This window comes from Notothenia rossii (genome assembly GCF_949606895.1).
Source record: "Notothenia rossii genome assembly, contig: scaffold_220, whole genome shotgun sequence".
NCBI classification, from domain to species: domain Eukaryota; kingdom Metazoa; phylum Chordata; class Actinopteri; order Perciformes; family Nototheniidae; genus Notothenia; species Notothenia rossii.
The window spans coordinates 29,653-42,586 of NW_027639726.1; the positions used below are offsets into that span (position 1 = coordinate 29,653).

General features: G+C 41.7%; 1 protein-coding gene across 1 annotated transcript in view; it reads right to left on the minus strand.

Moving 5' to 3' along the window:
* Positions 1-415: 415 nt before the first annotated feature.
* Positions 416-12,934, minus strand: part of LOC307027481 (uncharacterized protein) — a 35,123-nt gene continuing 22,604 nt past the window's right edge. The window contains exon 7 of the mRNA XM_079695736.1: positions 416-5,591. Within this exon, the coding sequence (XP_079551862.1) occupies positions 1,990-5,591 (3,602 nt within the window). The 3' untranslated portion in view covers positions 416-1,989. The remainder of the gene's footprint in view (positions 5,592-12,934) is intronic.

The following is a 12,934-nucleotide window of genomic DNA, read 5'->3' on the forward strand; positions in this document are numbered from 1 at the left end:
TGTACAATTATAATATTAAAGATAGGTTAATATTACATTTATTCCTTTAAACCAGATAATTTGTGTATTTATGTTTTAGGACCCTGGATAATGAGATGCTCCATCTCAAGGGGCTACCCTTCAAAACATTCCCAGATCTAAAGTGAGGGAACATTTACACTGCAGGGTCAGACACACTATTGGAGGTTAACATTATGTTCTGCTCATTTGAATGACTCTGCAATCAGTCTAGTCATGTTCTTCTTCAGTGATTACATGGAGATTTAGAGATTTTATGAAATCTAACTTGAAGAGGTAACATATAAAGTAACATGGAAATACTCAAGTAAAGTACAAGTACCTCTAAACTGAACTTCAGTATTTGGGTAAATGTTTTAGAGACTTTGAAACGAGGAGATAAAGAAGGCCAGAAACATTTGAGACAAAATGACATCTATTTATTGATTAATGATTTCTCCATCTGTCAGTAAATGATAATCAATACACATCAGTATCAGGTATAATGTTTTAAAACTCAAAGAATATTAAACTAATAGTAAAAATGATGTTAAACTAAGCAGGAAGCTGATAACCCGGTTAAAACAACAGAGTAAACCGATTATAATGGAAATCAATTCAAACTTTATGTGAAAAATACAAGATTTCAAAGTTATACTTTTTCCTTTCAGCTGTTGATAGATCTTCTTTAATCTCCTTATTCTCATATCTGTTGTTCTGATTCAAAGAAACTTTCCATTAGTCTGAGTTATTGTTTAACGTTTAGAAACGTCTCCATCATCCAGCAGGAGCCACCGTATCATTTCAGGACACTCAGCGATACAATCCATCATTAACAAAAGTCACGTAGAGTTACAAATCTCAAAGAAAATAACATGAAGAGCAGAAAAAACCTTTAGCAATAATCTGATATTTGTAAATGATCATAATAGAAAATAAACTTTTAATAAACATGCAGGTTGAATCTTTTCCATTGGTGGTAATGGTGTCAGGACGTTAATGATTTCTGCTCAAAACAATCACACTCTCACATTTCATACACATGGTACATTTGACTTCCTGTCCAACAGAACATGCAGATTGCTCCTGCAGAAAGATGTTTGAGCAGGAGAACAATAAAGCTTTAGAACTCATTGATTAACACTAGAGCTCTCAGTGCGGGTCTATTTGGACTTCATGCTTTGTATCAGTGACGGAAGAAGTGTTCAGATACTTTACTTTGGTTAAAGTTATAACACCACATTGTATAGATACTGTTACAAGTAGAAGCCCTGCATTCAAAATGTCCCATAGGTCAAAGTATGTAAAGTATAATCTAAATGAAGCTATAGTAATAAATGTAAAGGTACCCGATGCAGAAGAGTAAAGAGTAGAGTCGTGAAGTAAAGAGTCCAACATTTCACTTTGAACTGCATTCCACCTCAGCGCTGGGTGGACCGGGTTCTCTCATATTCCTACAGAACCGCTGATCCAAACAGCCTCACACGGGGCAGCAGCTCCCCCTGGTCCATAGCAACACACATGCCAAACAGGAAGTAGATGGGTCCCAGGGCTGGTGAGGTCATCTCAGATACACAGACGTCTTCCAGTTCGTTGATAGATCTCCTCTTGGTCTCGCTGGCATCTGTTTGCTCTTGGTTTGGTTTTGATCCAAAGGATTTGTGATCACTATGGACTCTGGAGGAGCTTCTCTCGGCTCTCCTTCAGCATTTCTTCAAGACCAACCATCTTGCTTTGAAACATGGAATCTTTCAGGATTAAAAAAACAGTTCAACGATAAGAACAGAATAAAAAAAAAAAATGTCCCATGAACATTTGTGTCATGGTCACTTGGTTGTGTTGGACATCAAGGACTCTTGATCAGTATCACTCTCTATCCTGTCTTGTTTCATTTTGTATTTACACGTCTCTTCTTTGAAATCATGTTCAGCTCTTGTCTTGGTCTCAGTTGGAGCTGCTCTTGATTTTGCCCTCAGTTAAAGATTCTTCACTTTAAAGCAGGTTTTCTCCTCTCCCTACTTTACCCTTGAGCTCTGCTTCTCCTCTCACCTCCATCAAGTACTGGACTCGTTGCTTCCAGCCTGACTTGGCCTCAGCTTTCTCTCCCTCAATCAGCAGGTCAATGTACTCTGGAGTGGAGAGAGGATTTTGCCTCAGTGCGATCTCTCCTAGTCTGTTCAGACACTTGGCAGCCCTCTCCATCATCTCCCTCACTTCAGTCTGAAGACGCTGATATTCAGCCTTCATTTTGTCGATCACTTCCTGAACAGTTCCCTTACCCTTTAAGGCCTTCAGGTACTTTTCTTTCAGCTCCTTCAATGTTTGCTTTTCTTTAACCTCCTTATACTCCCATCTGTACTTCATGTTAGAATGTTTACTCCAAATACATTTGCCTTTACACTGAGTACAGTTTCCATCTGGTCCCATTGCCCAACACTTCATTTTATCTGCATCGTTGGCACGGTTACATGACTTGTGACAGGTGACATGACACACCTGACAGTTGGTGATGAACTTTCCAGAGCCAGATATGTCTATTTTAACAGGCTTTGTGAAGACGACTTCAATCTCAAATTTCTTATTTCTGCTGATCTCTGCTTCATGCAGTTTAAGTTTTTCAGTTGTCTCTTTAATCGCCTCAATCTTGGCTAACCCTACTTTAACCTGCGTCTGCACATTTTCAATTGAGATTTGGAGCTGATTTCTTTCTCTGAGGACTTCCTTTGTCAATGTCAAGCTTTTGGTTATAAGCTTATCAGAAGCATCAAAGAACGTATTCATGCTTTCTGCCCCCATTTTCCAGAACATCTGATCAAAGCCTCCCTTTCCCTCCTCTCCTCTCGAGTCAGCAGCAGCAGATGATTGGTTCTGTGCAAACAAGGCAGAATTATTGAATTTGAAGTGAAGTGGCAGCCCGTCTTCTGTTTTAGGACATGGGACGCCTGAAGCTTTGATGGCCTCTAGAACTGGTGGGCGTTGGCCGTCTGCGAATGTCACCAGAACCTGGATGTTTTCTGCCACATCTTTGCCAAAGATTGAGAGCACAGAATCAAACACATACTTCTGTGTTGCTGTGAGCCGAGCTGAAGAAGCCTGAACTACAAAACACACAGCGTCAATTTCACTGACGCCACGCTCTGAAGAGAAGAGATTACGAATCTGTTCTGTGATCTCCTTGTCTCTATGTATGCCTCTTGTATCTCCAAAGCCTGGAGTATCAACAATGGTCAGAGAGAAAGGGATTTGAAAGCCCTCTTGGTGGTTGATTTTGTACACAGTGACTTCAGAGGTCTGGCTCTCAGCTTGAGATCTCGACTGACCCTCATCAACTAACTTGAATCTGAAATCCTCCTTCCACTCTACACCAACGATGTAGTTGATGAGTCCATTGATCAGAGTGGACTTTCCAGATCCAGTTGCTCCAAGAAGCATTATTGTGCGATTTGACGTCATGCTTTCTTTGCCAAAGTTGTACCTCCGGCATCCATCAACTTCCATGTCTTCTTCTGTCAGAGGCAGTTTGTAAACTGAGGGAGATTCAGAGTTGATCCTTTTGCTTTTACTTTTGAGGAATTCTGCAAGAAGTGAAGGTTTAGTTGTGCGGACATTAACAGCGATGCTTTCTTTGCTTCTTCCAGCTGCACCACAATCACACCTGACCCTGACAGCGTATTCTGTCTCTGGCTGAAGTCCTGAAATGATCGCCTTCTCAGCTCCCGCCATCATTTGCTCCCAGTGGAGATCTTCCTCTTTCCCCTGTTGGTCTGGTTTGGCGTACTCCACGATGTAGCTCAAAACGTGGACATCTTGTCCGAGCTCAGCAGGTTTCTCCCAGCTGACTGATATCTCACCTGAGGTAGATTCAACGTGGAGTTTTCCAGGAGGGCTGCAGGGTAAGGTTTGAATGGATCCACTGACTTCATTGGCTGGCCCGGCACCTACTGGTGTCTCTGCCCTGCATCTGAACATGTACTCTGTGTTAGGACTCAGGCCGCTCACTGGGACTTCTTCAGCTCTGGATGCTGTCTCTTGTTTCCAGCTGTCCTCTCCACTGACACAGTACTCAACAGAGTAGGAGGTGATGTCCTCTGCTCCAAATCTGGGTGGAGAAATGTTCAGCGTCACACTGCTGTGGTTTATATCACTTCCTGTTACTGTTGCAGGCTTTGAAGGAGGCTCAAAGTTCTCATTGACAGAAAGGCCGCCTGTATAAAGGTAGATGCTGGCTCCTTGCTGTGTCTCCTTTGTTAAACCCACTGTCAGAAATGTGATGTTCTTCTTCTCCTTGTTGGCCTCTGCAAAATCACTGAAGAGCTTTGCTTTCTGCCGCATTGCTTCCATTTCTCTTCTTGAGTTGTACCATTGATCTGGAGGGTGTGGATCTTGAGAGTCGTCTGGTTTGGGTGTTTGTTTCAGGTAGTTTGATAAAGTTGAGAGGTACGGTTCATCACTTCCCAGCGAGGTGAAGACAAAACACACAGCATGCTCTGCTTTGAAGCTTTCTTTGTACAGGTCTGTTTGAGATGAGATGATCTTGGTGTTTGTCATCATGTCGGTCAGAGACATCACGGTGTAGATTTCTCTCTCCTTACAGTCCATCCACTCGTTCAGGTCCTTGCTGTTGAAAGGAGAAGAACATGTCTTCCTCAGTTCCTCTGCGAGCACAGCTTCTTCTTCTCCTCCTCCTCGGATTGATGGAAGTTTCTTTGCCAGGGTTCGTTGGAATTCCAGTTTGAACTGAGAGCACTTCTGTTTAAAGGTTTTGAGTTTGTTTCCAATCTGTGGGAACAGCTGTGCAGTTTGGGTTCTCAGTGCATCATTGAACCTCATCTCCAGGTCACTGAGGTCCTCCAGGACACTCTGACATTCTTCAACTAATCCTATACTTATCTGACGGACAAGTTTAGCGGCAGAAGAATCTAAACATGTCAGAGGCAACAGCCAGACCTTCACTGGTACTGCCTTTTCCCCGTTGGCTCCCAGCAGCTTTGGCAGACTTTGGTACACCTCTACTGCCTCCTGAAAGGATGTTGGAGGTTTCGGAATCAAAAAGTCTCCAAAGAATCTGCAGGACAGTTTCTCAACATTTTCTTTGTCCTCGTCTTCCATTTTCAGCTCGCCTTCACTCTCTATTGAGAGGCAGGGAATGTTCTTGATCATCACCTCCAAGTTGCCCTGAATGTCTCGATGGTTCTCGTTGACAGACACCTCACGGTCAAAGACAAAGAAGGCTTGAGCCCCATAAAGGATTCCTGTGACTACATGTGTTGCTTTTCCTTGATCAAAGACATCTGGATGCTTAACATTGTCTCTCCCAAGATGATTCATGGACAGTTCGTGGAACTTTGTAGTAGCTTGGTAATTCAGTGTTACTCTGGCATGATTTTTGGAAGTCTTGCTATCGTTCAGGTATTTGGCTGATCCTCCAACCTGTACCAGTCCACCCAAGAAACTCGCCTTCAGCGATGCTTCAACATTTAGTGCTGAAGATTTATCCTCAATTGATTCAGATGTAACTATATCACAATCATTATAGTGCTGTGGTCTTTCTCTTGTATCTTTTTTCAGTTCATCACGGTCCCACAGTGTCAGTCCTGCAAAAGAAGAAGCAACAATCAAGCTCCCAGAATCAGATTAAATGTGAATACCCACTTATATTAAGGATAAAATCTGATAAAAAAAATGCCTTCCTGGAAACCTGGATCCTCTGCCACCTGCAAAAAAACCTAAGTAGAACACTCTTTAGCAATTAGTCAAGGACGGCGCTACACCTACATATGGGTAGCCCTGGTTCAGCCCCATCAGGTGTCATTAGGAATATACAGTGGTAAAAAAAGTTACATACTGTAGGCCAGGGGTGGCCAACCACTCAGAGGTTAAGAGCCACATTTGTTCTATGTTACTGCAAAGAGCCACATCAAACACACAGTCACTGATACCGCTTGTTTCAGTTTTTTGTTTTCTGGAGACAAGATTTCAACCACGTCACTGATGCATTTTTTTGGCATTGGGATATATATTTTTTAAATCCTCTGAAGCAGAGAGAGGAGCTGTGGATTATTGTTTTTGATTAATGCATCAGTGTTTCTTCGGGTCAAAAACACTAAACTCACAACTTAAAATGAAGGCGTTTAGTTTATTTAATAAAAGAGCACATGTTCAACGTGAAAAGTGACAGTACTGTAGTTATAGATTATTTGCAATTTGGCGCTATATATATATATATATATATATATATATATATTTTGTTTTAAATGTATATATATTATTTAAACACTTTGAATTTCAGGGGGGGGCACGGGCTTCAGTTGGCGGAGCGCAGCGCCCCTCCAAGACAATGGTAGGGGAAACACTGGATAATGTTTAATCAACGATAGGTTCTTCTTCTCTCCCCCCTTGCCTTTTTTGTCAACAAGCCGAGGCGCAGCAGCAGTTGCACTCCCACTTGCAGCCATGCTTCTCGTTTTCTCACATGCTCTGGTAGCTTGCGCGTGCACGAGAGAGGGGAGAGACTTAGAGCGTGCTTGAAAGGGGCGGAACTGTAGGCACGGCTGCAGTGCAGGGAGTGGAAGCAGAGCGCTGAACAGACACGGCTCTTATTAAAAAAGCGCATTCTCGCCGGAGTACTTTCCCCCGTCATTCTAAAAATACCATACTAATGAAAGGGAGGAATAGTAACGTTTTTAAGGGCAGGGTATCGCGGTATACCTTTCAAGTATCGGTACACCGTGCAACACTAGTCAGGAGTCAGTGTCTCTCCCCAAACTCACACATATAAAATTCGATATGAACTGAAGAGCCGCATGAAACTAGGCAAAGAGCCGCATGCGGCTCGAGAGCCGCGGGTTGGCCACCCCTGCTGTAGGCTAATGAAACAGCTATCAATGTGTCTTTTAAACTGTCTGAACAAATAAAATAAAAAAATAAAAAAAATAACATCTATGTTGTTTCCACATTGGCATACATCTCAAAAGTTAAGGAAAATTATAATCGGAACAACTCCTCAATCTGTAATATACAAATATTGGATTTTTCCGAGAAACACTTGAACATGTCGTCAGTCACATAATGTGGTACCACCGTTGTCAGATATGCATCTATGCCCATTGCCAGCATACAGCGCAAAGTTTGCACTGAACCACAAAAACAGATGCATCGTCGTTTTTTAAAACAACACTGGTGAGTCATTTATTTATTTATCATAAATATTTTATGTGAAATTAAGTGTTTGGGCAATTTTTAATAGTGCGCCCCTCGAAGCCTCGTTACGAATGTTCTACTGTGAATCAGTACTCCCTCACCGATGTTGCTAGTTCGTCATCAACAATAATCTTGTAAATCAATGTTCAATTGTGAGGGACAATTATAGACCTGTAGTCTGCTCAACTCCATTTTACTAGACCATCAACAGTTGATGTATTGTTATTTGGGGATCTCATTGTGTGTTATGATGCTGAAAAAACAGTCTGTGTTCGTAAACTTTATTTCAGTCAGACAACACACGTGTTTCTCTTTCATATGTTTATTAGAGGCAGCATATAGTATGAGTTTGGTGTCTGGGCTTGGTCTCATCAATCCACAGATGTACAAAGAACATTGAGTGATGAGATTAGATAACTATCCCCCCCCCCCCCCCCCCCCCCAGGCCTACAGGTGGAAGCTGGGCTGGTGGGGAGGGCAGGCGAGCAGAAGCATGAACACAGCGGCAGCAGCATTACCGAGGCAAGTTTAGGCAGTGGCGAGCTGTCAGGGCCCTCTAGGCTAGAACGTAGAATATCTTAGGCCCCAAGATATTCTACAAAATAATATTTAAAAAGATTACAAAAAATAATTTTCCTTTTTGATATATTTAAAAAAATATTTGTTTAGTTCTATTTTTCATTAGTTTTACCAAAATAACTTGATTTAATTGTATTTAAAATAACATTTCCAAATAAATAAATGTTCTTAACCCCGAGGGTCCCCCCAGTGGACCCCCCCCACCGTTTTTTTACGAGACTATGTCTCAGGGCTTCTTAACATTTATGAAACTATTAATGTTCCATATCCTTTTAACGATAAGAAACTCAACTAACTAACAATATGAACCATTTTTAGCTAAAAGAAAAACAAGAGTAATACCAAGCCTTTGAATTAGTATGGAGCGAAAAAATGCTAACTAATGCTAACGGACTTTTGCACAGCACTCACGGTAGCAATGCGCTTATTACTTATCGTCACTGCACAAACAAGATGTCCGATTAAAGCTGAGACTCCACAGATTCCACACATGTAATGTCATCACTGTAGGACCCCGAATTGCGGAGCTATCAGCCAGAAAAGAGAAAGTAAACAACATCCGGTTTGAAAAATATTACAATAATTACGTCTTACCTTTTTTGATTTGTGATCAAAAGGTGTGTTCACCGGAATAAAAACGCCGCTCAAGGTTAATCCAATGTCTTTGTGTCACGTAGAATTTTTTACTGATAATCCACCATCATATTTATGGCAATATACTTGGTATAAAGTTTTGCCGTCCAGGCTTGTACTTTCAGATGTGCTTTGTTTGCTTCTCTATTATATAGTTCTATGGTAATGTTTACGTGGATTTGGGAACTGCCCCTCGATTCTATTGGATATTTTGGTTAAGAAAAAAGTGTAAATCACCCAAATCGACCAATGGGTTCCAGAGATATGGTCCTGCGTAAAGTACGAATAATGCCAGCCGGCGTAAGCACTTTACGCAGTAGACTTTACTTATTGTTTACTACGTAAGGAAGCAGAAATTGCAGGACCCAGAGCGCACGGAGCACAGAGCGGACAGCAGATAACGGAATTGCAGTTTTATTCCTTATAGATTATCAGAACATTTCAAAGGGGACACAGCCACATTGGATATTAACCTATGGATTAACCACATCATCATTGTTATCGTTTTAATGCCATTGAAGACCAGTTTAGACCAGACAAAGACGAAGGTAAGCCATGTTAGCATTGTGGGCTACCTAGCGCCACTTGTTTTGATTTACGTTTTTGTTGATAACGTTGCAAGTTTGTATCTTTCAGTGTTGAGGTGGGCACCGTTAGATTCTGTGTCTCCTTGCGATCATAAACTATGTGTTGGATGTGCAGCTGGGATAAGTAATAAGGGAGCTAGGAGTGATTTCCGGTGCAGTAATAGTTTAGCATTTTTCGCTCGGGGCTAATCCAGAGGCTCACTGTTAGCATTGTGAGCAGGATAACAGAGTATGTTTTTTAAATTTTTAATTTTTTTTCACAACAGTTGTATTTGGATGGAATGAATACCTATAGTGATAATTCAAAGTAATAAAATGATTTTTACAGTGAAAAAGGTCAAATGGAACCGATGGTTCCCAAATTACCCAGAGGTGAGTCCGCCTGGACTTTATTTTTCTAAATCTCTCTAAAAAGGTCAATTTCACTTGTTTTGCATCAATCTTGAGACAGGGTACTTATTATATGTTAGAGTTTGGATTCCTAAAGCTATTAGTCTACTAACCCATCATTCAAGGGTGGTTTTCACTATAAGTAATGGGTTTATTTTAGGCGGGCATTATCATTTACATGTTTTTACTATGTTCCATCTGAATTTACTTTAAAATAAAAACATCTAGATTGATTCTGACATTTCTACATCCAACTCAAAGATGAAAACTTGCTTTGAGAGAAAAGATTATTAATTTACCCCTTTTTAGAAGTGAAGATATAGTATTTGCTGTGTTTGTGGCATTTTGGAGCCTGAAACCTGAAAAACAGGCTCAGGGCTTAAGAGGTTAAGAGGTCACCTATTATGCAACATCCTCTTCCTCATGTCTCTTCATCATCAACATGTGTCCCCTTTTCTTCATGTCCCTAGTACATCAACATGTGTCCCCTCTTCCTCATGTCTCTTCTACATCAACATGTGTCCCCTCTTCTTCATGTCTCTTCATCATCAACATGTGTCCCCTCTTCTTCATGTCTCTTCATCATCAACATGTGTCCCCTTTTCTTCATGTCTCTAGTACATCAACATGTGTCCCCTTTTCTCCATGTCTCTTCTACATCAACATGTGTCCCCTCTTCCTCATGTCTCTTCTACATCAACATGTGTCCCCTCTTCTTCATGTCTCTCCTACATCAACATGTGTCCCCTCTTCCTCATGTCTCTTCTACATCAACATGTGTCCCCTCTTCTTCATGTCTCTTCTACATCAACATGTGTCCCCTCTTCTCTATGTCTCTTCTACATCAACATGTGCCCCCTCTTCTTCATGTCTCTTCTTCATCAACACGTGTCCCCTCTTCTCCATGTCTCTTCTACATCAACATGTGTCCCCTCTTCTTCATGTCTCTTCTACATCAACATGTGTCCCCTCTTCTCCATGTCTCTTCTACATCAACATGTGTCCCCTCTTCTCCATGTCTCTTCTACATCAACATGTGTCCCCTCTTCTTCATGTCTCTTCTACTTCAACATGTGTCCCCTCTTCTTCATGTCTCTTCTACATCAACATGTGTCCCCTCTTCTTCATGTCTCTTCTACATCAACATGTGTCCCCTCTTCTTCATGTCTCTTCTACTTCAACATGTGTCCCCTCTTCTTCATGTCTCCTCTACATCAACATGTGTCCCCTCTTCTTCATGTCTCCTCTACATCAACATGTGTCCCCTCTTCTTCATGTCTCTTCTACATCAACATGTGTCCCCTCTTCTTCATGTCTCTTCTACATCAACATGTGTCCCCTCTTCTTCATGTCTCTTCTACATCAACATGTGTCTCTTCTACATCAACATGTGTCCCTTCTTCTTCATGTCTCTTCTACATCAACATGTGTCCTCTCTTCTTCATGTCTCTTCTACATCAACATGTGTCCCCTCTTCTTCATGTCTCTTCTACATCAACATGTGTCCCCTCTTCTCCATGTCTCTTCTACATCAAAATGTGTCCCCCCTTCTTCATGTCTCTTCTACATCAACATGTGTCCCCTCTTCTTCATGTCTCTTCTACTTCAACATGTGTCCCCTCTTCTTCATGTCTCCTCTACATCAACATGTGTCCCCTCTTCTTCATGTCTCCTCTACATCAACATGTGTCCCCTCTTCTCCATGTCTCTTCTACATCAACATGTGTCCCTTCTTCTTCATGTCTCTTCTACATCAACATGTGTCCCCTCTTCTTCATGTCTCTTCTACATCAACATGTGTCCTCTCTTCTTCGTGTCTGTTCTACATCAACATGTGTCCCCTCTTCTTCATGTCTCTTCTACATCATCATGTGTCTCCTCTTCTTCATGTCTCTTCTACATCATCATGTGTCACCTCTTCTTCGTGTCTCTTCTACATCAACATGTGTCCCTTCTTCTTCATGTCTCTTCTACATCAACATGTGTCCCCTCTTCTTCATGTCTGTTCTACATCAACATGTGTCCCCTCTTCTTCATGTCTCTTCTACATCATCATGTGTCTCCTCTTCTTCATGTCTCTTCTACATCAACATGTGTCTCCTCTTCTTCATGTCTCTTCTACATCAACATGTGTCCCCTCTTCTTCATGTCTGTTCTACATCAACATGTGTCCCCTCTTCTTCATGTCTCTTCTACATCATCATGTGTCACCTCTTCTTCGTGTCTCTTCTACATCAACATGTGTCCCTTCTTCTTCATGTCTCTTCTACATCAACATGTGTCCACTCTTCTTCATGTCTCTTCTACATCATCATGTGTCACCTCTTCTTCGTGTCTCTTCTACATCAACATGTGTCCCTTCTTCTTCATGTCTCTTCTACATCAACATGTGTCCACTCTTCTTCATGTCTCTTCTACATCATCATGTGTCCCCTCTTCTCCATGTCTCTTCTACATCAACATGTGTCCCCTCTTCTCCATGTCTCTTCTACATCAACATGTGTCCCCTCTTCTTCATGTCTCTTCTACATCAACATGTGTCCCCTCTTCTTCATGTCTCTTCTACATCAACATGTGTCCCCTCTTCTCCATGTCTCTTCTACATCAACATGTGTCCCCTCTTCTCCATGTCTCTTCTACATCAACATGTGTCCCCTCTTCTTCATGTCTCTTCTAAATCAACATGTGTCCCCTCTTCTCCATGTCTCCTCTAGATCAACATGTGTCCCCTCTTCTTCATGTCTCTTCTACATCAACATGTGTCCCCTCTTCTACATCAACATGTGTCCCCTCTTCTTCATGTCTCTTCTACATCAACATGTGTCCCCTCTTCTTCATGTCTCTTCTACATCAACATGTGTCCCCTCTTCTCCATGTCTCTTCTACATCAACATGTGTCACCTCTTCTTCATGTCTCTTCTACATCAACATGTGTCGTTCTACATCAACATGTGTCCCCTCTTCTTCATGTCTCTTCTACATCATCATGTGTCTCCTCTTCTTCATGTCTCTTCTACATCATCATGTGTCACCTCTTCTTCGTGTCTCTTCTACATCAACATGTGTCCCTTCTTCTTCATGTCTCTTCTACATCAACATGTGTCCCCTCTTCTTCATGTCTCTTCTACATCAACATGTGTCCCCTCTTCTTCATGTCTGTTCTACATCAACATGTGTCCCCTCTTCTTCATGTCTCTACTACATCAACATGTGTCCCCTCTTCTTCATGTCTGTTCTACATCAACATGTGTCCCCTCTTCTTCATGTCTCTTCTACATCATCATGTGTCTCCTCTTCTTCATGTCTCTTCTACATCAACATGTGTCTCCTCTTCTTCATGTCTCTTCTACATCAACATGTGTCCCCTCTTCTTCATGTCTGTTCTACATCAACATGTGTCCCCTCTTCTTCATGTCTCTTCTACATCATCATGTGTCACCTCTTCTTCGTGTCTCTTCTACATCAACATGTGTCCCTTCTTCTTCATGTCTCTTCTACATCAACATGTGTCCACTCTTCTTCATGTCTCTTCTACATCATCATGTGTC